The sequence below is a fragment of the Penicillium macrosclerotiorum genome (genome assembly GCF_028827735.1).
Source record: "Penicillium macrosclerotiorum strain IBT 26536 chromosome Unknown utg000002l_segment0_segment0, whole genome shotgun sequence".
In the NCBI taxonomy this organism is placed as follows: Eukaryota; Fungi; Ascomycota; class Eurotiomycetes; order Eurotiales; family Aspergillaceae; genus Penicillium; species Penicillium macrosclerotiorum.
The window spans coordinates 1,454,019-1,480,477 of record NW_026643082.1 but is presented as its reverse complement, the minus strand read 5'-3'; the positions used below and the strand labels follow the sequence as shown (position 1 = coordinate 1,480,477).

At 52.8% G+C, this 26,459-nt stretch overlaps 9 protein-coding genes across 9 annotated transcripts; 6 read left to right on the top strand and 3 right to left on the bottom strand.

The window, feature by feature from the left end:
• Nucleotides 1-76: 76 nt before the first annotated feature.
• On the top strand, nucleotides 77-1,531 carry N7462_001677 (uncharacterized protein; the record flags this gene model as incomplete). Its single annotated transcript, XM_057073403.1, has 1 exon — nucleotides 77-1,531. One exon carries the CDS (start codon nucleotides 77-79, stop codon nucleotides 1,529-1,531), a length of 1,455 nt encoding a protein of 484 aa, XP_056937044.1.
• A 326-nt stretch (nucleotides 1,532-1,857) lies between these two features.
• Nucleotides 1,858-2,610, top strand: N7462_001676 (uncharacterized protein; the record flags this gene model as incomplete). The annotated part of the gene is made up of 1 exon (XM_057073402.1): nucleotides 1,858-2,610. One exon carries the CDS (start codon nucleotides 1,858-1,860, stop codon nucleotides 2,608-2,610), a length of 753 nt encoding a protein of 250 aa, XP_056937043.1.
• A 644-nt stretch (nucleotides 2,611-3,254) lies between these two features.
• N7462_001675 (ABC1 kinase family protein) lies at nucleotides 3,255-5,298 on the bottom strand (the record flags this gene model as incomplete). The annotated part of the gene is made up of 2 exons (XM_057073401.1): nucleotides 3,255-4,455; nucleotides 4,550-5,298. 2 exons carry the CDS (start codon nucleotides 5,296-5,298, stop codon nucleotides 3,255-3,257), a joined length of 1,950 nt encoding a protein of 649 aa, XP_056937042.1.
• Nucleotides 5,299-5,672: 374 nt separating this feature from the next.
• On the bottom strand, nucleotides 5,673-6,248 carry N7462_001674 (uncharacterized protein; the record flags this gene model as incomplete). The annotated part of the gene is made up of 1 exon (XM_057073400.1): nucleotides 5,673-6,248. The coding sequence occupies one exon, from the start codon at nucleotides 6,246-6,248 to the stop codon at nucleotides 5,673-5,675; it is 576 nt and encodes a 191-aa protein (XP_056937041.1).
• Nucleotides 6,249-6,988: 740 nt separating this feature from the next.
• N7462_001673 (MBL fold metallo-hydrolase) lies at nucleotides 6,989-8,256 on the top strand (the record flags this gene model as incomplete). Its single annotated transcript, XM_057073399.1, has 4 exons — nucleotides 6,989-7,225; nucleotides 7,309-7,456; nucleotides 7,522-7,887; nucleotides 7,946-8,256. The coding sequence occupies 4 exons, from the start codon at nucleotides 6,989-6,991 to the stop codon at nucleotides 8,254-8,256; spliced, it is 1,062 nt and encodes a 353-aa protein (XP_056937040.1).
• A 6,306-nt stretch (nucleotides 8,257-14,562) lies between these two features.
• Nucleotides 14,563-14,907, top strand: N7462_001672 (uncharacterized protein; the record flags this gene model as incomplete). The annotated part of the gene is made up of 1 exon (XM_057073398.1): nucleotides 14,563-14,907. The coding sequence occupies one exon, from the start codon at nucleotides 14,563-14,565 to the stop codon at nucleotides 14,905-14,907; it is 345 nt and encodes a 114-aa protein (XP_056937039.1).
• Nucleotides 14,908-16,403: 1,496 nt separating this feature from the next.
• N7462_001671 (uncharacterized protein) lies at nucleotides 16,404-16,628 on the bottom strand (the record flags this gene model as incomplete). The annotated part of the gene is made up of 1 exon (XM_057073397.1): nucleotides 16,404-16,628. One exon carries the CDS (start codon nucleotides 16,626-16,628, stop codon nucleotides 16,404-16,406), a length of 225 nt encoding a protein of 74 aa, XP_056937038.1.
• A 3,489-nt stretch (nucleotides 16,629-20,117) lies between these two features.
• Nucleotides 20,118-20,354, top strand: N7462_001670 (uncharacterized protein; the record flags this gene model as incomplete). The annotated part of the gene is made up of 1 exon (XM_057073396.1): nucleotides 20,118-20,354. One exon carries the CDS (start codon nucleotides 20,118-20,120, stop codon nucleotides 20,352-20,354), a length of 237 nt encoding a protein of 78 aa, XP_056937037.1.
• Nucleotides 20,355-22,513: 2,159 nt separating this feature from the next.
• Nucleotides 22,514-25,723, top strand: N7462_001669 (plasma-membrane proton-efflux P-type ATPase; the record flags this gene model as incomplete). Its single annotated transcript, XM_057073395.1, has 2 exons — nucleotides 22,514-22,913; nucleotides 23,142-25,723. 2 exons carry the CDS (start codon nucleotides 22,514-22,516, stop codon nucleotides 25,721-25,723), a joined length of 2,982 nt encoding a protein of 993 aa, XP_056937036.1.
• Nucleotides 25,724-26,459: the final 736 nt, after the last annotated feature.

Below are 26,459 nucleotides of genomic sequence, written 5' to 3'. Positions count from 1 at the left end.
TGGGAGCCTTCCCCTCCTCAAATTCGGTCGAAACGGCAATCCTACCGGCGCCCCTGACGCGAAAGACCCTGCCGAAATGTCTCTAGGGGACTCGCGAGGCGACGAACGCGCCGGAAAGCGCCTCCGGTTCAACGATTCGGTGGACTATTTGCGATCGGGAGAAGGTCGGGTTGAGGACCGCGCTCATGATCGGAGTCAAAGCGTGCCCCTGTCTTTCCCCTTGGCCGATGGGAATCAATACACAAGCGGAGGGTTTAACAGAGCCTCCTATGTATCTGAGTTTGAGCAGGAGATGATTGCTGCGCTTGGCCTCTCACCAACTGAGTCTCGCCAACCTCGTTCCCTTCAGGCAACCACTTTCGAACCGCGGTTGGCCCTGAGTCTCACCAACGGCTTCGGTCAGGGGTTGGCGCTTCACCAACAGCGCTCCGATCCTCGCGCAAAAGTTGGTACTCGAGAATGCGACCGAAACGATTATGTCACTGGCGCTTCCAATTTTAACAACTTAGGCCCGTGGGAAAGTCTACCGCACCTTTTTGGCGAATCGGCCCAACAACCCAAGCCCTTCGAACACCCCGGGCACCCCGATGCCTCTGTTTTATCACATATGGTAGAGTCGCAACCTCAAAGTGCCGTCGATTCCACCATGCCCACGATTCCGACTATCCGCCCCGTTCACGACGAAGATGCTGGCAACAAGCCGCTCATTCTAGCAAAAAACAGCCCTCTCCCCCATATTCTTCCTCCCATGACCTTTTCACTGGACGATTCTTCAGAGGACGATGTGCCGCCGACTCCCCCGCCAAAGGATATGCCGCGTAGAAAGCCCGTTGCGACACATCTTGTGCCTCCGTCGAACTATACGGCTCGCAAGCCATCTGTCTCAACGCTCGGTGCCGATGAGGAGATTCCAGACCGTCTTTCTGAAGAGCTCCGCAACCCGCCTTCTCCAGATCTGCTCCCGAAGACGGCAACTGAAGACCAGTCTGATGATCCCATCTATGGCAAAAGTCTACCTTCCGCCAAATATTCTGGTCATTCCCCGCAAGTTGCTGAAGAAAACTTGGACCTACGAGAGTTTGCTCCGGCGTTCCCCAAGTCCCCCGGCTCCGATGAAATTCTGGAGTCAAAGCGGCGATCTATCGGCGGTGTAGCTCCATCTATTCCCGGTGTCCAAAGTCCTCTGAGAAATGAAGTGCGGTTTTCACCCGCGGCCCGGGGCACCTTGCTCAGCTCCAATAGCTTCGGCCGCCAGAACACCAACAACAGCAAGGGTGCACGAGAGGTTCCCTATCGTATGGAGTCGGCATCTCCGTCTCAAAACAGCAACTCGAAGATCAACAAACTGAAGAACTTTGGGAAGCGACAACGAACCTCTATGGGTAATGTCTTGTCGGGATTTCAAGGGGGGTCGCAGAAGGAACATCAGGGGCCCCAAGCGAGCATTCAAAAGAAGAACAACGTTTCTTCCGACCAAGGATCCGACAAAAAGAATCGAGCACTGGGGAAACTTGGTGTAAGTCTTCCCTAGCAGCCCTGGAATTGGTGCGTATTATTTCTAACCCAAATCAGGTCCTTTTCAATCGTCAACAGCAACCTGAACCTCAGCCTTCAAAAACTCAGCCTTCAAAGAGTAAAACCAATTCTGGTCAGAAGCGTCAACCTCAAACACGAACGAAAAAACCATCAACGCCTTCCTCCACCGGCCATTCTAGCGCATCCTCTAAGGTATCCTCTAAAGCACCCTCTCAACCTTTCAAGGCGAATGGACGACGGCCTTCAGGATCCCTCGATACCAAAGACCTTCCAGCCCCACCGGTCTCTGCGTCCCCTCCAATATCTTCATTTAATAACAAAATGCCTCCTGTGCAGGATACTCGCCAACATGCGAGCATGCAGATTCCGTCCAGCCCATCTGCCAACTCTATGATAGCGAGTCGGTTTTATTCCTCCTTTCAGTCTGGCGATTCCACCTCTCCATCTCGACCATCTTCTCAGCACAATCGATCAAAAAGCCAACCTTTGCCGGGTCAGCAGTCCATGTCATCAATAGCTGGGTCTGCAAACGGCGTATCTTGGTCATCTCGGCCTCTTTCTGATGTCAATGAAGCAGAGGAACGGACCTCGCAGGCTGAGCAAGAGGGAGAGCCATCATCAATTCTATCAAAATCGCCTGAACCGGAAGCACCGTTTCAACATGACATGCAGCCACAACCTCACCAGGAGCATGACGAGCTCAACGACAAGGAAGATCTCGTCGATGGCCCTGCGCAATACCAAATCAATATCTACCTAGATGATGCCAAAAGCCCGATAGTCCACGCACAAGAACAATTTTCAGCCCCGAGCCCCGGCTTCAGCCTGAGATCCGACAAACCTCACGATCCCCGGGCCGATCACAGCAGCACCTACCACCCCACCTCCGAGCCTTCAAGCCCTAAAAGCCTCCATATCGACCTCTCAGCCCACCCCCACCGCAGCGAAGCGCGATCCCTCAATGAGACAGCTGAGCCGGTCGAGCTCGCCCTCACCAAGGATGACTCCAGCGAGGAGATCATTATGTCCTCCACGGCGTATCCAGGCCAAGAATGGACGCCGATGCATTACTAGAGTGATACCCCCGCCGTTCTTTAGCGACCATCTCCGATACCCATTTTACCATTTTTCTTGCGGATGCTTAATTTTGGAGTTTTTTTTTTTGGTGGCGGCATTTTTGTCTATATATACTATCCTTATCTTTTCTTTTTTGGGTCTATTTTGATCTAATGGGGCCGCGATATTTATCCGGCGGCTTCATGCACATAATCCAACTTGAGCCAATACGCTCATTATACATTCTTTTTTTTTTCTTTGCACTTCCAAGTGTGATTTGCTTTGACTGTACGGTACGTCTTTTGGATCTTAGAATGGACGTTTAGCATGGGTAGGTAGGAGTGTTTCGGACTGGATAGTAGGTGGTCTAGGAGATTTTTCTATTCTCTAGATGGCGAATCCGACATCTGAATATTTTACATTCAAATAGCGAGCTTTTCCCCTTATTTCTTTTAGTAGAGTCTTCCAATCCATGCCAAGTGGAAAGCATAGCTTGCCACTATCTACTGAGTAGCCAGATGCACGCCGGCCAATACCCGAGCATGGGTAGGTCATAACTTGAGGAGAGGGTTGACATATATAGGTTGATCGATGAATAGAGATCACCCGTCTGGTATAAAGGCGAGGATACGAGAACAGGACGAAAGACGGTTGCAGGCTTTCTATCCTTCGAACACGTTCTGGTTCAATTCCACGCCCATATCTTTTGCCATGTGCTGCATCTGCGCCTCGATTTCATCCTCCATCCCTCCGCCTAGACGCAGATATTGCCGGATCTTGGTAAACCAGAAGAATATATCGCTAGTGAACAGAACTATCCGGAACACCACATGCCGACCAAGATTCCGGATCTTCTCGGCGAGTGGCAGGTCGGGCGACTCGACTAGCGCACGCGACGCCCACGTTCCGGTGATCTTAACGCGGTTGACCGGCGAGCCGAGGAACTGGTTGTTGGCCTGGACAATACGTAGGTTGCGGCCGATGAAGATCAGCTCGCGCGGCCACTTGGTCTCGTCGCCGAGGATCTCACGGACGGCCTTGCGGGCAGCCTGCTGCATCTCATAGTGGCGTTCGGCACGTTCCGACTTGCTGAGACCCTCGATGCCGCGGCTGGTGGACAGATCACCGCCGCGGTATGGGCGCATCAGAGTGGCTGATGCGAAAATGTCCGCATTGTTTACACCCCAGCCCTTCACGATCTCACCGAGCGTACGGTTGTCGAAGGTAAGCAGGGCCTTCCAGAAGCGCGCATATTGATGGCGGAAGCCCGGCTCCATATGAATATACAGGCCATGGTCGATGAGAACCAGTTCCGGCTGGCCGGAGGGCTTGCGCCGGATGAAGATATTGCCCGGGTGCGGATCACAGTGCACCCAGCCCCAGAGGAACATCTGGGCCGAGAAGAGGTCGACCATAGTCGTCATCACGTCTTTGAGCGATAGGCCTAGCCCGCCGCGGTTGTTTTGGCCTTTCCAATGGTTGCGTTCGGGCTTTAGCTTCGCTGCTTGAGATGTCGGCGGCGCAGAGAGGCTCTTGGGGGGATCGAGAGGTGTGCCGTGGCAGCCAGGGCTTCCCTGGCGCCAACCACCACGCCACGGCCGGGTTATAGCATCTTTATCCCAAAGCCGCACGCCTTCAACCCATTCGGCCGTCATGACTCGCTTTGAGCTCAGCTCACGGAAAACCTTGGGGATGTACACGCGATCCCGCAGGCGAGGTTCGCCCGCAACAAACTGAGCCATCATCTCGGAATTAGTCGCCTCGTTCTCGAAGTCCGTCTCGAGCGAAAGCCGCTCGCTGATATAGGGAACCAAGCTATAGAAGGGAATATCGAACAGTTTGCTATAGATATAGGTCACGACCCTGTCCGCCATAAGTTAGCATTTCCCTGATTTCCCATTCTCAATCGGCCATCGACCATTATCGCGCATGGCTATCCCACAAAAAGAAGACTCACTTGAAGGCCCACAGATCCCACGCCAACTGTTGCACAATTTCATGTTTCTGGATCTTGATCGCCACCTCCCGGCCATCCTGCAATCGCGCCCAATGCACCTGTGCGACGCTCGCGCTCGCACGTGCCTTGCGTTCCATTACACCTTTGCCCGGCTCGCCGTCAAATGAGACGCCAAACACCTCTTCGGGCGATTTGCCAAAGTCCTCGCGAATAACCTTCTCGACTTCCTTCCATTCATTCTGCGGCGCATCGTCGAACATGCGTGAGAACATATGCTGGAACTCGGGCGGCAAAATGGCTGACTGCATGGCGATGGCCTGGCCCATCTTCAAGTACAGTCCACCATTATGCCGCAGCAAGTCCGACAGGCGCTCGGCGTTGCGAGCATGCACTGCGGTGATTGAGCTGGCCAGCGGCGGGTGGGGGCGGAAGTTGATTTTGTAGTCCAGCGCAACCAAGAGACCGAGAGAGAAAGTTCGGGCCGTGCGAGTCAACGAGGATGCGTAGAACTGGTTGTCAATGCCGTAGATGACACCCGTGGCGAGCGAGGTGTAGAACAGTCGGCGGAGCCATTTCCGGGTCCGGGTGTAGGTCTTCGCGGGGGTGGGTTTTCCGAGGGAGCTGGGAGAGGGGGGAATGAAGGGCTGGAATTCGCCTGCATGGACGTCGCGACGAAATCGAGGGCGCCATAAGCCCGGACGAGGGGCGATTGAGGGCCGCAGAGTGCGGAGGAGCGTCGCGTGCGCCATGATGATGGATACAGGCGATCAACGCATAGCGCGGGGGGAAGGGAGAGAGGGGAGGATAAGAAAAAAGGGGGGGGGGGGAACTGAGAGAGGGCGAAGCGAATGATTCTCTCTAATGAATTCCGAGCTGAAACGGGTTGCAGGAAGAGAAAAAGCAGAAGGACGGAGATAGGAGAGTCGGCGTGTCGTCATCCGCGGTGACGCCGCGGATTGTCGGACTCGGGGTAATTCATCATCGGCGCCGACGGACGAAGCTGACGAATCGAAGGATCGGGTGGCACAGGGCAAAGAGTAAGATATCGAGGATTATTGATTGACAAGAAAATAGCGTACATAACATATATACCGACTGCAATCGAAACAGAACCTCCTAGAATTTACAAATCCTCGTGCTTGTGAGGACCCAATTGATCGCATACACCCGCATACTCGCGCATATTGTTCGGAATTGTCACCTCCCACAACTCCTCTCCCTGAAGAAACTGGTATTGTTCCTTGCACGCCGCCTCTGAGGCCATGGGCAGGAGGATGGGCAGATGTCGGAGCGACGCCTTGAAGAAGTTGCGCTTGAAACAGTTGCCAAAGTCGGCCAGCGTCTCCGGGTCGGAGCAGATATGGTGCCCCCGCAGCATCGGGGCGCATTGTTCTTTGATGATGACCGCCACGTCGTCGCCCATTTTGAGCAGTGCCTCCTCCTTATGAGGCACATTCATGCGCTGCATCAAGCTGCGCACAGCCGGGACGAACGAGTTGTTGCGAGTCCAGAGGTCCCAGTGGGGGATGGTCGGTTCACAGCCGCGTTCGCAGATTTCACTCTGGAATTTCTTGAAAATGTGACCCGGTCGCCCGACAAGCGCAGAGACGACTTTGATACATGATGGGCTCACAAATGCAGCGACAGGCGAGAGGATAAGGCAAAGCAGAAGCAAGAGCCGCTCGATGGAGAGGCGCATCGCGGGGGTAGGTAAAAGGGGAGACGGCGAATCAGGTTGTCGTAAGAGGCGAGGAGATCGGGATAGATTGACAGATCGACTGGGCGATCGTGGTCGAGAACCGAGAACCTTGAAAAAGAAGCCGGTGAAGCTTTTCCGCGAGGTTGAAGGTTCAGGTTTAAGGGTTGTAGATTGAGGATTGTGGAGTGCGGAGAAAAAGGGACCCCCCAGGATTTCCATAGACACCCAAAGCCTGACCCCACCGAGTCCCCGAGTCCCCGTCGCCATGTTTGGCGCAACTTCCAGTACTTCCAGTCATTCGCCAGCGACAGTTCCATACGTCTCTACTACGTTGGTGGTCTGTTCTTCTCCTTTTCTGCTTTCCTGATCCCCTGCACAGCGAGGATTATTCTCTGGATTTTCTAATTCTTGTAACGCCTCGCTCTTATTCACCAGCGAATCGTCCATTGGGATCCTGCCCCACGGGCGCGAATGAGATTACCGGAACGGGAAGTATATCACAGCTCTGAGGCCCTCGTCCAATTGGCAGATTAGGGGATTTCGGTGTCTTAGTGTCTCGGAGCACAGCTTCACTATCTCCGTGTACGGTGCCGCGCCATTGTGCCCCAATCCACCCGTGGGGCGGATACAGTCAGCCGTCCTGTCATCGTCATCCAGGCTGACTGGGCTATAGACTCGGGCTCCAGCCCCGGCAATTCCCAAAGAGACTCACTATATACCGTTCTTCTCTTTCAATAGCCATGGATAGTGATACCCTCAATCTCCAGGAGGTAGACACTCTTGAGGCAATCGTCATCATCGACAATGAACTAGACCCCCTCTCACCTCCCGCGCCCAACACGGTCCAGGTTGCGGGAAACCTGGGCAACATCGCCATGACCTCGCCAGATAACAACATTACCGGCCGTGGCGGTGCCTGCAAAGAGTTGCGGATGGAAGATATCTGCTGCTCGGCGCATGGCCTGTCAATCATGGTGGTAAGATAATGAACACCCTTCACTCCCCAATATGAGAGACGTACGGAAACTCATGGATTGCGCGGGGATGTCGGTTGATGTAGACAGCAACCAAAGGAGACAAAAAGCACACCATGCTGTTCGATGCCGGCCCAGAGGAGGATATCTGGGAAAGGAATGTGAAACGTCTCCGGCCGGATCTTTCGTCCGTGGAGGTCATCCAGCTATCCCACTGGCACCGCGACCACTCGGGTATGTTCCCTCCACTGGTGACCTTTGATGGTCACTGGATTTCCGTGTTCTGATACAAGCATAAGGCGGTCTTCCTCGCGCCATTCGCTTGATCAAAGAGGCCAAACGGGCCCACAGCCGTTCCGATGACCTGGTCGTGGACTTGCATCCAGATCGACCTGTTTACCGAGGGATCGCTCTGCCCGAGCATATCATATCCCTCCAGGCAGATCCAAGCTTTGAGGAGCTAGCCAATGCTGGTGCAGTCGTGAACAAGAATGGCGACGCCCACACCGTTCTGGACGATATGTTTCTCATTTCGGGAGAGATTCCACGAGTCACTCCCTATGAAACCGGCCTCAAGAACGCCGTGCGTTTTGATCCGGAGGAAAATGATTGGTACTCAGATGAGATCATTGCCGATGAGCGCTTTCTAGCTTGCAACCTAAAAGGTGGGTTTGCTGAATATAAATCCCCCGTTTTTGCCTGAATATAAGGTGATATTTCCAGTCACTCACTCATTCACAGGCAAGGGTCTCGTCGTGTTCACAGGCTGCGGGCACGCCGGGGTCATCAACACCGCAAAAAATGCCCTCGAACTCGCCGGCAAAACCACACCTCTGCATGCCGTGGTCGGCGGCTTCCACCTCGCCATGAGCGAACCTTCACAGGTTGACAGCACGGTTGCCGATCTAAAACGTCTCGATCCAGCAGTGCTCATGCCCGGCCACTGTTCTGGCTGGCGAACCAAGTTCGCTATTGAGAATAAGATGCCTGGCACACTAGTCCCATGTACTGTTGGCATCAAGATTGCCTTCTAAAGGCCCTGTCATATCTGGACCTAATTCCTCTATTAGGTCCGGAACTCGAGATTTGGTATGCATCTTGCTCGTTCCTTACAGGGTTGTGTCTCCACGTGGGTATCCAGGGTTCGATATGAAACAGCATGCCGGAAAGTTGTTCATAGCAACCTTTCATTCTAGCAAGGGATGGGAAAGAAGGTTTCACTTGAAGCTCGTGACCTCGGCATACTTGACTCTTTTTGTAAATGTGGTTCGAGATCATCTGAAATCACGAATCCCCTTGTTGCGTTTTTTTTAATCGATCGGGAGTATGACTCCCAGGAATAATTGATTGTCGAAAATTGCCATTTTGGGTTCGGGGCTTTGTAGAATGAGAGCCGATAAAGTGAGTAGACAGTACCTCTTCTCGTGGGCAACGGATTAGAGGCTAAGAAGGTTAAGAATAGAGTACTAGATGGCTTATGAAACATGTATAATTTTAGATTGAACTCAATTGATATGTTTCTATCGATGTCAATTGTCTATGATCTAAATCTGCGATCAGTCATTTTGGTTCGGTTTAGAAGTACCGAAAAGGATATATAGATAGATGTATATATATATCGATTACCATCATCATTTCGTGATGCATTTCAATCGTTACCTTTCTTAATACTACACCTCAATGCTAAGTGACGGTAAAATGAACGTCGAGAGCAACTACAATAACCCCGAAGCTAAATATATAATAAATTGAATCAATATGTCTGGCTCATTAGTCGGGCATATTCAGTCTTTCTGCCTGTTAGATTGCCATGTTTACAAGTTCGTTCATGGTACAGTTAAGGGAGGATGTATATTTACGTGTATGTCTCGGTCTTTAGGAACCGAGGCCGCTCTTCAGTACTACATTCTAGGCTCAGCCGAACACTCTATTCCATGCGATTGATCTAAAGCCTGACCAACTTAATATGTTCTGCCTCACATATTCCTAGGGGATTCAACGAATAGGAGCCCATGATGATTTGAGCAGAGGAACTGATACCATGAACAAGCCAAAGCCATCACTCGGCCAGTGTGACAAACTAAATGCCCAGTTCAGCACATAATCTGCCTTTGCCTAGTCCCATCTCGGGCTACATTACACAGCCAAGAACACACCAAGATAGCCAGTATACTTAAGAAGCAGCACGTACCCGAAGAGGTGACCTACCTAACAGGCTCCCCTATTTCGTATACATTATCTTGGCAATTGAAGATCACCAAAACATAAAAGCTCGCCATTTCGTAGTAGCAGCGAACGAATACCCTTCATTACGCCCAGCGTCGCCTCCGGTCAAGGCAGATGCGTACTATTGCCAATTCAGGCGCATCACGAGCCCATAATAGAACTTGCAGCACTGTGTACAGCCCCCGCCAAGAGCGAAGGAGTATGGAATACTATGCACACTGCCATTGCCCAGCCCTCACTGCCAATCCCGCCCTTGCTCTTGTCTTCGCGCTAGCTTCGCCTACAGCCTCAAGTCCTCTCCACCCCACCCCACGGCGATCACTACAGATCAGGGGAACCAGGGTCCGTGTCCATGGAGTTAGTTGAATGATGCCGCGGACCTCCGGAGATAAGAAGGGAGGGGGAGGGACACAAGTGAGTGCGCCGAGAAGCGAATGCTTGCCAAGACGATAATGCGGGAGGGATGCACGGCGTGATTCTTGGCAAGGTGTCTATGCTATTCAGGGGGAAGTTGGTGGAAGTTACAAACAAACAAACATGGCCCGCGTCTGAGATATGGTATCGGGGTGTACGGGAAAATACATCACTATAGCACCGGTATTCTTGGTAGGCGATCAAGGGATGGTTGGCTGGAGAGCTGATGTAGTGCAAAAACGGGATGAGTCTATATCCATGTAGAGCTTACATACGACAGCAATACAAGCCAAGCCAAGCAGCTGCGAAGCAGATCCTCGACTAAGATCGACTAGGATCATCTTCATAGTATTACCTGGCGAGCATTGGCGTCATTGGCGCCAAGATTGATTGCCCAGAGGCATTGAGCGGATTTGATGAGCGCAGCAGTGATTTGCGAAATTATGTTTTTGTCATTGATTATTGTAATTGCCACGCCGAAGATAGTCAGACATGTGTTAGCATTTTCAATGCTCTTTTCGGAAATTTTTTTTGTTTTGTTTGAGAGTATGCCGTCAGCTAAACCCCAAACTCCGGCTACTATACTGTATCGGATATTAAGTTTGGTAGATAAGAACACTTTTTGAAACCAGACTCAATTATTGGCACCTAGTGGCATTGCAGACTATCTGGCCAAGAACCCAAGGCAGGCTCGGCATGAGAATCCTTCTTTTAATCCGGGGTTGTGGTCTCATACAATAATACTTGTACTGCATGCCGTTGAACCGGTGTATTTGTTTTTGAAAATATAGAGGGACCCGTTTACATAGCATCGTGACAATGCTCGGCACAGCATTTGATACGATAATCTACAGAAATACAGCACCTCTATACTCTCAATGGAGACCAGGCTTGCAGGAAACACATTGATCTCCACAAACCTCAACAAAGGCACCCCTGCCTTCTTGGCGTTGTCCATGGTTTTTGACCAAGACCCAAGGCCCAGTCTATTCTGCATCAGAAACATGGAGTTCCAAGAAGCAACAATAGTATACCCGCTTGCCCAAGTCGGAAAGGCATACCTATATTGGGCATCAACAGACAGAGGAACTGCATTGGCTCTAAGCCACGATGCTGCAATGGCTATGCATATGTCGGAGCCTGGCAGGCAAGATAATTACCCGTAAATAGTAACACAGACGCAGTCCAGATTCGGAAATCAGCGTCATATACACCATCGCCACTAAATACCCGGGATCTTCGGGTATTCATGAAACGCCAGTGATCGTATTGCACCGCAGTTGAGACAGTCGATGTCTGAAGAAAGCGTATCCCATACTCCGTACAGGATACTGTAAGGCATGTATGTATGAATGTAGCTAACCAAGCACGGCCATGTTTTACAATATGTTCAAACAAATAAACTTTAAACAACTCGGCAAAATTCATCTTCCAGGATTACCGCCCTGAGCCCACCAAATCGACGTCAAGAAACATACTATGCAAGTGGTAGTAGTTACTCAAATCGGAGATACAGAGACACCAAATGCACGATCGAGGTCGGCCTACCTACCCCAAATCGCACCTTTGCGTCAGGCATACCCGCTGATCACCGCGGCTCTGCTCAAACTGCATGGGCAGCAGCGTCATTCCCCAATGTGACCAACAGCATAGACAGCAACGGAAACAGGACTGTCTTACCTGTGCAGAAGGAATAGCAATAGCGCGAAATACGCCCCTCCCTAGGCATCGCTAGAGCCAGAGCTCCCAAAACAGCCCCAAGGCAGACTCGCCCTGCTCAAAAGACCAGGTTTTTAGGCGCGCACCAACCCCCGCCCCCTCTCAAAGTAATAGTGATATGCGCTATGGAGCGCCTCCGACACAAAAAGAGTTCGCCTTTGGCCTGTTGTGAGCGCTCGCGCCGAGTCAGGGTGGAGAGGGGGCCGGTGCTTCTCTCTGCTGTCGTTGGTCGGAGCTGTCGGTTCTCCTGACGATCAAGGGCCAAAATAGTGACGCTAAACATGTGGTCTCTGTTGCTTGCTTTGGGGGTCAGGTCGACCAACGCGTTGACGTGTTTGGTTTTTGGGGGGAGGGAGCTGTCCTTCATTGACTGTTACTTGCTCTGTACGATGTCATCATAGTCTAAGTTCCCCCGCCCCCTTTTTTTTGTCCCTGTGTTGGGGCATGTATTTCATCATAGGTGGCCTTTGACAGTCGGGTTCGCGGTCCCTGCGGGATGGGCTGCGGCCCAGATGCTACAGAGGAGGAAGCGATGCTAAAATGCGAAATAAGGGGGTCTCGATATTGTCGACCGTTCACGCTGTACTTGCTGCCAAAGTGGGAGGGAAATTGGAACTCAAGTCGGGGTTAAGGAGCTCCTTTCCTAATGGGATAATGACCGAGCTAGAACGCCGGATAATTTTCACTATGCCTTTGTCTGTATGATTAATTGAAGGGGTGTTGTGCATAATTCTAGTGAATTCCTTGTGCTTACAGGGACACGATCAATGCTGGCTACGGATCAACACAGGGATTGGTGGTTTGGGCCAGAAGAAAGACCTCTATGTTCATGAAGCTATACATATGCATAGTAGTTTATGTAGCATCTTTCACAAAGTACCAAGAAACACAATGTTATGTGTTATGTGCAGCACTAGTAGTTGACTTACCAAAGCGGCTGTCCAGCAACTAACACCATTCTTGGCTTTCCGCTGGTCTAGCATAGTATACGCAACACGGCGTCCAGAGCAACAGGTTACGCAGAGCTGAGCATGACCAAATGCTCAGGCAATTCTGGCCTCTTACGATCGCTGAGCGTGGAGTCCGAGCAATTCGATTTTTTTTTTGCTTCGTGGCCCGATTAATTTACCCGGTCCCTGAACCGCAGAAATTGCCCTACGACACGAAGTACCGCCTATGGAGTAGGTCTTCGCTTGTAGGTAATTACATGCTACCATAAGATCGGATCACCTAGGGTTTGAGGGCAGGGCAGAAACCACGGTTCCAGCCATGCACAAAACGGCGTTGCCGCATGTCGCGTCAAAAGCCGGTGCCGACTCCCGCGTTGCCGCGTAGGCCGGGTTTGGGATGGGATTCCGGCCGATAACGAGGGGCCGAGTTGGGACGGCTTCACGGCACGCACCCAGGCGCGGTCTCGAACTCTTCTTTTTCGTCTAATCATGAATTTTTGGGCCGAGGCAACTTGCCGATTTCCCAGGTTCGGCCTTGCCGAGTGTACTGATAATTGGGAAGGGGGGGGGGATCTTCTGGGGAGGCAAGACAATAGCGCACAGGGTAAACGGTAATAGTGGCAAGCCAAGTCTGACGGGGCACTGGGGAGCGCAAAAAAACGTAACTTAAAGGAGAATCAATGACCTTAAGGCCCGTAACAGCGCACCCGCTCACCATGCTAGCCCACTTAAACCACATCACTAAAAAAGCACAGACGACACGGGAATGGTCTCCGACTCCAGGTTGTCGGCGATGACGATGGTGGCCAGCGCAGGAGCCATTTCGGCGACCATAATGGTTGCAATCGGCACACCGCGTTGGGATAGTAGGGCATAGGAAGGACCCGTAGTACCTCAGGTGGTCAATTTTGCCCCAGCGCCCCTCCTCGCGACTCTTACCAGCAGCTACCGACTCCATACGGGTATAGGAGCTTGTATGAAAATGGATAGAAGGCACGCGGGACGGGCGTAAAGAAAAACACAGTGACGCAGTACAGGAAAATGAGTTGCAGGGGCTTTTAAAAATAATTACCATCAAATCTCTCACCGCAGATATACCGCCAAGTCACCCGGGATACCTATACAACTGTACCAACTCCCCAGTTCAGTATAGGGTATAGTTCATAAATTATAGTGATAGCGTACTCCGTACTTCTCACCGTACATGCCGTTTCTCCGGGTTTTCCCTGAAGCACTTTTTATCGCGCATCTCGGGCTCGGTCCTCCAGCTACACCGATCCTCCGCTAAACCACGTTCATCTCCTTGCAGCGTGCAGGGCCATGGCACGCACCACGTCGGGAAGACGCCCTTAATCCTCGCTCGGTGTCGAGAGGGATACACATGCAAAACAAAAATAAAATAAAACTCTAAAGCTTGCCTGCAGGCGCGGGAACCGCATGGAAACTTTCCTAGTCGGGTTGGAATTGTTTCCAGGGCTAAACCTGCACTCTCCATAGCTCCCCGGTGTCCTGCTCCAGTAAGGATGGGAGCTCCAGACCGGGCTGCTTTTTTTGCTTCTCCATGGGCATCACAACCCGGGGAAAGCGAGCAAATCTGGAACGGACGGACGCTGGGATCGCTTGGCGAACCCGGCGTTGGGGCAAGTTTTGATTTAGGTATAGTCTACGGTAAAATTAGATCTAAGGGACAGTGGAAAGAGGCGGCGATGGCATGGTGAGTCTTTATGCGCAATTGTACAGGGCCGTGTGCAATGCATTGGGCTGGGAGGGGGACTATAGGAGTGCAAGCTCTCTGCTGACTGGATTCATTTTAAGCTAAGAGATGCAGTACGGGTGACAACGAGCTTCAGACGGGATGACTAGGAAATGATAACAAAAAGACAAACCGAAATGACTACATTAGAGATACAGGGGGGGGCAGAACTAAAGAGTACAAGAAGCAATTACAGATTATCTCCCCATGCCGAGCAGTACAGAGAACTCCGTACTCCGTACTCCGTACATAGTCCCTCCTCGTCTCTGGGCAAGAAAATGCCTCACGAAGAGGCCGAAAAGGGACTGGACTGGGGGGAGGGGGGAGGGACAAGTCGGTACGCCAGCGAGCCCTCGGACTGGAGGCCGATGGGACCGCCTCGCGTCAGCCAAGCAACGATTTGGCAGGCGGGCGATCGTCTAGTGGGGCGCCCCTTCACGATGCTCCTCTGGCCCACCGGTGAGGGTTTGATTCAGATGGCCAGGACCCATATTTGGCCGCAACGAGGCCGTCTGATTGCTGGAATTGCTGGAATCGGCGCAGTTCCCTTTCCCGCTAACGTAGGTACACGGCTGCGCGGTGAAAGCCAAGACGAGATGGTCGCTCGCCCCGACGGGCCCTAGCTTGTTCCTTGGGGGAGAAGAGGGGGGAGGAGGGGGTGGTTATTAGTTCATTGATTCAATATTGGGGCGTCAGTTCGAGTATGTAATGCCGACACAACTTGAAACTATGAATGTGTGACCGGGTGGTGATTTTGATACGGGGAAATGAGGAAGGGGGCCAATTGAGTTTTTGCCCCCGTTCTTAGAAGAACCAATTGATGTTCTTTGAGGTCGGAGATCTCAATTGAAGCTTTCTGTTCTTCTGTCTAGCCTGGCAATGGTGGATAAGGCATGTCCAAGCTGTGTTGAGGTCACAGCGAGCCCGTTCCTGGCGGTGCCTGTTTCTCCCGATACGTGAACGGGAAAAACGGGAAAAACGGCAGACGCGGTGCTGAATCAGCACACTCTGGGGGAATTGATTGGTCAATGGACGCCGAGCGGCCTCCTATGCGCTTAACCGTAACGGGCACTTTTCTTCCTGTTTTGGGTGTTTGGGGGTGTTCCGGTCATGACGGCACCGTAAGATTGGCCCATACGGTCTGGTCTGGTAATCTGGTAATATGGTAATCTAGGATTTTCGCTGGGTTGTCCAAGCTCCAGCGCCAGCGAGCCCGGCGAAAACGGCATGATAAGCTGTCCATGACGTGAGGGTTTTGCTGTTCGCTCACGTCTTATCTGCTAGTACGTCCCTGGGGCCTCCCGAATTGGCCATAGAAGTGCCGATGCCCCGAGTTTTCCGAGCATTCCACGACCCAAAACAAACTTCGAGCCAGCCAAAAACATAAAAGAGAGGCGTACTGTAGTAAGCCTTGCCAGCTGCAGCTCACCCATGGAACTGTCCCCGAGAGGAAGCCTTCTAGAAAACGTCGAGAATAACCGGGCAGATTAGGGACACGCACAGGTGCAGCTTGGCTCCACTGCCCAAGGCGGATTCGGTGCCGGTGAACAATGGGTAAAAATGGATCAGTAGTGCGTATGGAGTGAGGTCGACCCCACTGGGGTATGAAAGAGCGGGATGGACGAGAAGAGAATAGAATTAGGATTACGGAGGATACGGGGTGTTTGATGGAGAATGTGTTCAGATGAGGGTCGTTCCTTGCCAATGCCCTAATCCTGCCAGTGCTCGACATGGTGTGTTCTCATACTTCGTGGTCGTCTCAAGTGGGTTGTAGTCTGCATATGGTCGTCGCCTACGTACTCCGCACAGGTACAAATGTACCACCATATGAATATACGAATAAACGAATAAACGAAGATACGAATCTATCGTCTTTCCCTGCGGAGTATAGTGCTAATCTAACCATATCAGATTCATCGGAGGTATGGTGTGGCTTTCCTGAGGAAGAATTCGGACTCTACACCGTTCTTTTCTCTCCGGGTGGCAACGGGGCAAAGAGGTGGGTTGACGAGAAAAAAATCTGCGGGAGTCTTGTGGTGTCAAAACTCGGGCAACCCACCATCAGCAGCACGAAGCATGAGGCATTTTGTGGCCGCCCGTGCTTGGGTTCCCCAGGCCATCAAAGCCCACCCAATCCCATCCCAGCCGACATCAGCGGCGCGATCGTCCCAAGGCTGAATGCATCACGCCCGATCCTGGTCATCTTGGCCTTACTTCCAGTCTTTGCGCCGCCCGTCCCTAACTCGGCCTGTTCCCACGTAAGGACGCAGAGCGCCCATTCATCACACACATCATCATCACATCCAACACGCGGTAGGCCCGACCAAAGGCTTGCCGCCGCCATCACCGTAATATCCGAACACCGAGAGGCGTGGAAAAAAAAAAAGAAAGAAAGAAAACTTTGACGGCCGATCATCACGGTCTAGAAAGACCAATCTGCCTTTCCATAATGGGTTCTCGTTTGTCGCAACAGGCGGCTCGGTCGCGACGTCACATTAACCTGGAGTAGCATCTTGAATATACTATATATTCCCAGTTCCTTCTCTCGCCATAGTACACTACACGGGAGGGCTAGACCCAGACATATATGAATATGATATCCCAAACACTAATAATTTACCTCTGACAGACTACACACCCTGTCTGATTATTTATCACTGGGGTCCATGTGGAACAAAAGACCCAGCCCGATCGTTCCATGGGTCGCGCGTGGGGGACGTGGGTTTTTCTGGACTGTTCGACACAGCGTGTCGCAGACCCAATCCACCCTGATTTTTTTTTTTGCTGTCTTTGCGTAGCATCCAATATGAAAGTGATTATTTCCTTACAGTAATCCCAATTGTGCACGAGCCTGAGATTTTGACGCCGACACCGACGGCCCCAGCCCTAGCTAGCTGGAGGGAAGCGAATCGGGCCTCATCGCCGCTCGGTCGCAGCAATGCCAGAATCGGGAAACTCGGGCCTTACAACCAAGAGCTCTCCACTCTTCCTGCATAGGGTGTCCTCGATCCCGAGGGCCCGCTTTCTGTGCCTATCGCCTATATTATTTGGGTTTCAGCGCGTCGTCCTCCAGAGGGGCACCTTATCGTGACTGTCCTATACAGCATATGCACGATATATTTTACTCAGGTTAGCTTAAGCAAAGATTCAGCCCATACCGATGCCTGGTCTAGAATACCAGCCATATTTGGGGATAAGTATCAATTGTGGATTTACTCCGCTGCGTATTGGATAGAGATTAGCGATAATGTTATTCTTGGCTGTTCAAGAAAGAATGCTGAATACTCGGTGACTGTTTCACGTAATCAATTGCTTAAGTAGTTAAGTTAACTAGTTAGTTATAACCTACATATAATAGAACTATCGTATTCAGACTCTTCCTTTCTTTCTTTTTAACATCGCACCGAATATTATCTAACTAGCTTCGTAATAACTTAGCATCCCGCCCCCTCCAGGAAAACATCTTGTAAATCGTACACCCATCGCATCGGCATCTTAGGGAAGGGGGGAGGGGGGCAAGTGCAAAACAAACAGCAATGCTTGGCTGACATGTTGCGCCAGTACCAAAACGGCGAGAATCCCCCGGAAATACTGATTCTCTCCAGGAGAGGGCGATCTCGTCCTGGCCCTTTCGCACGGGGTCACCGGGGACCGATGCGCTACGCCCGTGGCGCGTCACAGCTCCGGGCCTTTTGTCCCGCGTCGCGAGCTTGAGAGTGTATTTTTTGATCCCCTTCCCAGCCGCATTATTATTATTGATGAAGCCGGCCCACATTTTTTGGGGGTTGGTTGGGTTGGGGGTTTCCGTTCCCACTGGAGCTCTCTCCTGAAAGCTTGCTAGCTCGGGGCGACTACTATCACGCATCCTGCTGGACCGGGCGCGTAGTCTGTTCGCTACGTGCAGGAGAGAGAGAGGCAGGATGAGATGAGGGTGCGACCAGCTCGAAGCAGAGCTGATCGGGTTTCCTGAACGGGACTGGCGTCTGGTCTATCACTATTAAATCACTGCGTAGGATTCTGAAAATACTGATCAAAGCAACGCTCGAGCTGGCACGGCCCTGTGTTTCGGACCAGAGAGCGAGAGGAGTGGGGACCTGGAAGGAGTCGAGCTGTACCCTATATGGCGTAGTAGGCCCTCCACATCCAAATATGTAAACTGATCAGAGGAGGGGAGGTGTTGCCGCTCTCCACGGGCCTAGAGCTGCCGCTCGACATTCCCGCCTGGTTATTTTTACTAGATAGATACCGACAGGACAGAGTCGTTCCCAATCACGGTTTCATAGTCCTTTTGGACTTGAATATGCCCCCTCAATTGGCCGGTCTCGCTGGCACGGCACGTCAGCCGCGGAAAGCGCCGGGATTTACCTACTCGGAGGGTTCAAGCCATAGCAAAGGATGCAGGGATGGCAATTCAAGACGCAGTGGTGGGAGCAGTTGGATGAACTTCATGTATCATACCACCAAAGCGAGTGACGATGGAATCAATGAGGAATTCCCGAGTCCTAAAGCAGGATATGGAAAGTCTATCATATCGTCCTCTACCTCCTACTACAAGTACGTCGGACTGCGCAGGCTTCCTTAGTTAGCTAGGCTCGTGCGCCGACACAGAATCTTGACGTCAAGTCCGTCATTCTAGCCCCTCCTCCTCCGGTCCTTATTTTCTGGGGAAGTATGGGATGGGGAGGGTGAAAAAAAAACCTGGAATTGCTTTCTTGACTCGTAGTTCAGCCGGAATCAATGCCAGGTTGGTCTGGGGAACAACCAGCCCAGTCGCATCCCGCCAAACCCGAGGTGTCTCCATCCAATCCGTGAGTCGCGGGGAGATTTTGAGTTGAACTGGTCCTGCGGGATGCCATCGACGGGGGCCAATCGTCATCCTGTACAGCGTGCAGGAAGCTTGAAAGGGAGAGCGGGCGTTCAGTTGAAGCCGTTAGCGATGCCCGAATATGACGATCCCGCGCTGTCCGGGGAGGCGTTATGAGATGTTCCCGTGCTTGCTGCTGGCAGAGGCGATGTACTCTTCGTCCTTCTTTTGGCCCCTTTTGCCATCGGGTCCCGAGAGCCGTTCTTTGCCGGATCGGGCGCTGTTCCTATAAGGCGTTGTTCCTATAGGGCGGGCTGAAGCTTGCAGCACCGAACCGGGATTCTTCCCTGTTCGTCGGGGAGATGCAGATTGGCTGGGCCATCGGGCACTGCGTCAGGCGATCTGAGTTGCGCAGCGTGAAAACGTCCGGTTCATCTTCATCTGGAGAAGGGTAGTGGTCCCTGTGTTGGGGGAAGCGGGGAGAGGAAGCTTTATTGATACTTCGGCTTGGCGTATGGATATGTAGACATGTAAACGTGAAGATCGTGTATAGAGAGGCACAGATATTTGATATATTTGATACGGAGTCCAGCGATAGCATCGCAGCGGCATTGATTGTCGAGTGTCGAATCTACAACATGGCCCGCATCAACAGAATATAGACTCAAGTTCTTTCCCATCAGGGCGATACGAGGCTACGAGGGAGACCATTCGCGATGTCCCCCGTTCGGACAACTTCCATCGTCGGCCTCGGTCGGTCATACGCCATCGTCTCAATTTTGCCAGAAGGAGCATCCCCATTCTGGGCGAGTACCGATGCTAATTGACTACACGTATCACGAGCGTGTCACCGTCGTCTAGGAGTTCACCTACTCCGTAATAGTTCTTCCCCCTCCTCGTAGCGGAGACGGAGAGTCTCCATACTGAATGGTCCAACCCGTTCAATCACTCTGGAACGGCGTCAACTTATGACCAACGCGATTCTCGCCTTCCAGTCAATCCCAAGCGGTATGGATTGAGAGAGCTCCAATGGGCAAACAGGGGGTCACACCAAGTTTCCCCATCCGGAATCCCCAGTCCGCGGCCAGCGGCCAGCGACCAGTGACCGAGTCGAGTCGTCCTGGGCGCCGATCCGCAACGATGAAATCATCGCGACCAGCTCGGCGGCCGGTGATTCGATGTGCGCCCGGTGCTGTCGAGACTAGGCGGGCTTTAGCGGGCGGGGACCTGGCCGGTGTCACTGGCCAGTCAGGCGCGCCGAATTAAATGACGCTGTTGGGGACCTGCTCCTCCACGAGGTGCCTCCCACTCTCCCCCCCCCCCCCCCCCCCCAGAGAGACGAGGTGCATGGGTAAAGATCGACCATGGTTGGTGAGATACGAAGGAGGCAGCTTGGGCGAAGAGTTTTCCTCTAGTTTGTCTGAGATGGTGGCGGTAGCGCCGGAGACGTGTCGATACCGAGCTACGGGCGCGCCAGTGACATAATGGGATTGGGGATTTGGGGGTGATGATCTACTGGAGTTACATATGTGAGGTGGTTCTCTGGTGGTGCCTTCGGTAATATAGTATGCTAGAATGGTATTATAATTTGATCTTCGTGTCGTCTCGGGGGGGGGGGGGGAGAGGACGGTCGTGAGGTGAGGTAGTATGTAGGGACATATCTGACCGGTCTTGGCCGGTTGCGGTGCCCCCTTGCCCAATTCTCTCTCTCCCCCCCGGTTCAATGAGATCGGATACGACGGCTCTAAGGTTATTTTTGCGGCGAGAAGAGTTTTATTCTACTTCTTTTGGCCTGGACAGAGTGCCTGTTCAGGACCCATTGACGTTGAGCCATGTCCGGGAGCAGTTCGCAATTTTTGGAACCAGGGGCAACACCGCGAGGAACAATGCGGTAGACACGGTTGTCCGAACACGCTGGTGCACCACGGACCGTATCTGGGGCCGGGATTTGTGTCTAGAGGGGGGGTGTCTGGGCCAGCCCGATTGGGGGTATCTCCTCGGGCCATGTCGCTGGATGGAGTAACTCCTGCAAGGGCGATAGAGATCTGATTTTAATTAGCTATGACGATGACGAGAGACTCGCGACGAATAGGTGACGCGATAACGCCCATCACAATGCGACTAACTCCCACTTGTCTCGTCTGTTATGTGTTATGATCGTAGGCTGGGCATGAATTCCTCGATATTCTCCGACGTGTCGGTACGTAGGTTTCGCGATCGGTATGTGCGTATCTTGGATCTTGGTCCCCTTAGGCCCGGATTGTCACATTTTGCACACTTCTCACACACTTTGCCGTGCCAATGCCTCTAGTCTCGTTCTCTGCGTCTTGGAAGGTCTTGGAGGGGGGGGGGGGGGGAGTGAGAGTCCCAATCGCCCAAATGGACCAACTGGCCCAACTGGCCCAGAAAGGCCCCGACGAAACCATTGGAAATTACCGCTGCTGCTCCAAGAAAATCGCGCATAGTCAAGCCTGAGAGCCTTTGGGGGGGGGGGGGGGGCACCGCGCTCGGCAAGGCTAGGAAGCACTGTATTTGGGGCGTACCGGTTCATACCGAGAAGAGCGCGACGGCCGTGGAGTGCCACTCGGCAGAACCGTGCCGGGCGACGTCGGTTCTGCGCATAGTGTGTGCGCATAGTGTGTCTATAGCGGGAAGAGTTTTTTTTTTCGCCCTCGAAATTTTCCCTCGCTTTCGGGTAAAATCTGTAATCCATGTAATCATGTAATTTATAGTGTCTGGATGAGCGCTGCAGTGGTGGGCGAGAGTGGGTTGGCCGAGTATCCGTACGGTAAGGCCCAGGGGCAAAACGGGAAAAACGGGAACCAAAACTGGGAACGAAACCCGCCCAAACCAACCGCCCCACTTCGCCGTACCGTTCATGACCATTGTCTCTTCACCCCAGCAACCAGGTACGAGCGAGGTACACAACACATTAGGTGCCGCACTAGGGCACTGGAGGTACCTGGCAATCCACTCCCCAGTTCTCCCTCCCCCATAGTGAAAGCTCTCTTCACACGGGATTCCCTGCTCTCCACTTCCCAAATACCTCTTTTTTTTTCCTGCCTTTATTTTTTTTTTTGCCCTCTGAGACCATCCTCTTTTGAGCATTTTCGGGATTTTCTTTTCTTTTTTCTTTCTTTTTTTCCCATTTTCTATTTGGATTTTCTCGATTTGCTCAAAAACCCATTCACCCATTCGCCCATTATCCACCACACCCACTCTGGTTCTCTCGCTCGCTTTCCCTCCCCCCCCCCCGGTATTATAAAGTAGTCCACTCCCTCTCACCCCCCTCTCTCTCTTCTCTCTTTTTTCCTTCCATAGGACTAATTCCGTCTCACGCCATACCTGCCATTGTGTGTTGGTGTTTTTGCATCTGCTCATATCGTTGGGTTCCGAAGGCTTTGTGAGCCGAAGCAGCAGCAACAATGGCGGAGCGGAGGATCTCCTATGCTCCCGACGTCGAAAACGGCGACCGTCACCGTGAGGCCGGTGACATCAACGACGGTAGCCTCGATGAGTACTCGGCTCTCAACCGCTACATCTCGACTGCCCGCGATGGCCGCCGTGGCTCCACCTCCAGCGCCGGTGCGCTGAGCAACAAGGGCCAGAAGAAGCCCTTCTGGAAGTTCTGGGGCAAGAGCGACGACACCGTCGAGGAGGGCTGGCAGGCCCCCGATGAGTGGCTCGACACCGAGCTGCGCTCCGGTCTGAGCTCCAACGAGATCGAGCCCCGTCGCAAGAAGTGCGGCTGGAACGAGCTGGTCACCGAGAAGACCAACATCTTCATTCAGTTCATCGGTTACTTCCGTGGTCCTATTCTCTATGGTGAGTCCTTGCAACGCCCGACCAAAATGCAAGACAGCGTGGATGGAGAGAGGAAAGAGAGGGAGGGAGGGAGAGCAAAAGAGAGAGGAAGAGGAAGCTTCAGCTCTAGCATCAATGCTCTCCTTGCCCGTTCTCTCCCCCGTTGATCCTCCCGCTGCTCTCGCGTCGGTCTGAACGTGTCACTTCCGTCGACTTTCCTCGGTGACTAACGTGTATTCTGTTTCTTAGTTATGGAACTTGCTGTCCTCCTCGCTGCTGGTCTGCGTGACTGGATCGATCTGGGTGTCATTTGTGGTATTCTGCTCCTCAACGCTCTCGTCGGTTGGTACCAGGAGAAGCAGGCTGCCGATGTCGTTGCTTCTCTCAAGGGTGATATTGCTCTGCGTGCTGTCGTTGTCCGTAACGGTCAGGAGGAGGAAATCCTCGCCCGTGAGCTTGTTACTGGTGACATTGTTATCGTCGAGGAGGGCCACGTTATCCCTGCCGATGTCCGTCTGATTTGCGACTACTCCAAGCCCGAGATGTTCGAGGCCTACAAGGAGTACCTGGTTACTGCCAACGATGACACCCTCAAGGAGAAGGATGATGAGGAGGATGAGGATGCCCACGAGGCTCACACCGGTGTCTCCCTCATTGCCTGTGATCAGTCCGCCATCACTGGTGAGTCTCTCGCCGTCGATAAGTACATGGCCGACACTTGCTACTACACCACCGGCTGCAAGCGTGGCAAGGCCTACGCCATCGTCACTGCCACTGCCCGCCAGTCCTTCGTCGGCAAGACCGCTGCTCTCGTGCAGGGTGCCAAGGACCAGGGTCACTTCAAGGCTGTCATGGACAACATCGGTACCTCTCTGCTCGTTCTCGTCATGTTCTGGATTCTCGCTGCCTGGATTGGTGGTTTCTTCCGTCACCTGAAGATCGCTACCCCCGAGGACTCTGAGAACACCCTGCTCCGCTACACCCTGATTCTGCTCGTTATTGGTGTCCCCGTCGGTCTGCCCGTTGTCACCACCACCACCCTGGCTGTCGGTGCTGCCTACCTCGCTGAGCAGAAGGCTATCGTCCAGAAGCTCACTGCCATCGAGTCCCTCGCTGGTGTCGACATTCTCTGCTCTGACAAGACCGGTACCCTCACTGCCAACCAGCTGTCCATCCGTGAGCCCTACGTCGCTGAGGGTGTTGATGTCAACTGGATGATGGCTGTCGCCGCTATCGCCTCTTCCCACAACGTTAAGAACCTTGATCCCATTGACAAGGTCACGATCCTTACTCTGCGCCGCTACCCCAAGGCCCGTGAAATTCTCTCTCGCAACTGGATTACCGAGAAGTACACTCCTTTCGACCCCGTTTCCAAGCGTATCACCACCATCTGTACCTGCGACGGTGTCCGCTACACTTGCGCCAAGGGTGCCCCCAAGGCTATCCTCAACATGTCCCAGTGCTCTGAGGAGGAGGCCCAGCACTACCGTGACAAGGCCACCGAGTTCGCCCGCCGTGGTTTCCGTTCCCTCGGTGTTGCCGTCCAGAAGGAGGGTGAGCCCTGGCAGCTTCTGGGCATGTACCCCATGTTCGACCCTCCCCGTGAGGATACTGCCCACACCATCGCTGAGGCTCAGGTTCTCGGTCTGTCCGTCAAGATGCTTACTGGTGACGCCATCGCTATCGCCAAGGAGACCTGCAAGATGCTTGCTCTCGGTACCAAGGTTTACGACTCTGAGCGTCTGATCCACGGTGGTCTTGCCGGCTCTGCCCAGCACGATCTCGTTGAGAAGGCTGATGGTTTCGCCGAGGTTTTCCCCGAGCACAAGTACCAGGTCGTCGAGATGCTCCAGCAGCGTGGTCACTTGACTGCCATGACTGGTGATGGTGTCAACGACGCTCCCTCTCTCAAGAAGGCTGACTGTGGTATTGCTGTCGAGGGTTCCACCGAGGCTGCCCAGGCTGCTGCCGATATTGTCTTCCTTGCCCCCGGTCTCTCCACCATCGTCGATGCTATCAAGCTCGCCCGTCAGATTTTCCAGCGTATGAAGGCTTACATTCAGTACCGTATTGCCCTGTGTCTCCACCTTGAGATCTACCTCGTTACCTCCATGATCATCATTGATGAGACCATCCGCTCCGATCTGATTGTCTTCATTGCCCTGTTCGCCGATCTTGCCACCATTGCCGTCGCTTACGATAACGCTCACTTCGAGGCCCGTCCCGTCGAGTGGCAGCTGCCTAAGATCTGGGTCATCTCCGTCGTCCTTGGTGTTCTTCTGGCTGCCGCCACCTGGATTATCCGTGCTACTCTCTTCCTCGAGAACGGTGGTATCATCCAGAACTTCGGTTCTCCCCAGGAGATTCTCTTCCTTGAGGTTGCCCTGACTGAGAACTGGCTGATCTTCGTCACCCGTGGTGGTAAGACCTGGCCCTCGTGGCAGCTGGTCATTGCCATCTTCATTGTCGATGTTCTGGCTACCCTCTTCTGTGTCTTCGGCTGGCTGTCCGGTGAATGGACCCAGACCCACCCCTACGATCCCGCCGGTCCGGGCTTCTCCGTCAACAACGATGTCGACATTGTCACCGTCGTTGTTATCTGGGCCTACTCCATCGGTGTGACCGTCATCATTGCCGTCGTCTACTATCTCCTCACCATCGTCCCCGCTCTGGACAACCTTGGCCGCAAGACCCGCTCCAAGGCCGACACCCAGATCGAGAACATGATCGCCCACCTGTCCAAGCTGGCTATCGAGATGGAGACCGATTCCGAGGGCAAGTCCCGCTACACCCTTGGTGCTCGCGCCGAGGCGATCGAGGAGGACGAGTAAATGCTCTCTTCTTCAAGCACTTGTACATTGCCTGCCCTCCGGCATTGATATTTTCTTGACTCGCTCCTGGTCCGAGATCAAATTTAATTTCCTTATCTCATTCACTTTCCCCTGTGTGCTGCTTGCTATGTCTTAAACCACGCAATCTTCTGCTATTGCTTGCACCATCTATGGACATGCATACCGTGGGAAACAAAAGGCCGGATTACCGTGTCTTTTTGCTTTCCTTTCTCTTACCCCGTATTATAGACTTTGTGTTTCTTTACCTCTTGATTTCTGTTTTCTTTTTGAGTTGATAGAGTCGAGTTTTCTTTCTCTACGTGTATGTATGTCGTTAATAGTGGTACTTAGTCAAATCACCAAGGGATTTAATATGAACGCTCTCCATTGTAAATCCAATTCGTGTAATCCTTTCCTTTCGTAATTGAACTGTTCTTTTTGCTCTTTGACTGTCCTTCGAAGGAGAAGGGAAGTCGAAGTCTTCTTGTGTCCGCTTACAGTAATATCATCGCACTGTTTCTGCATCTCAAACAACCCCCCCCCCCCCCTCTTCTCTGCAATTCTAGCTCTCCGCTAGCCCGGCCCCGGCCTTGGCCTCTCACAGGTGGAAGCCCAATTCTCCGCTCCCCCAATATCTCTCCTCGGCCATTTCCAGTGAGATTTTCCACCATGCGGGGGCAAGGCAAGCTTTGTCTCAACCCCAGCTTCGCGGGGAGACTATGCGGGGATCACGATG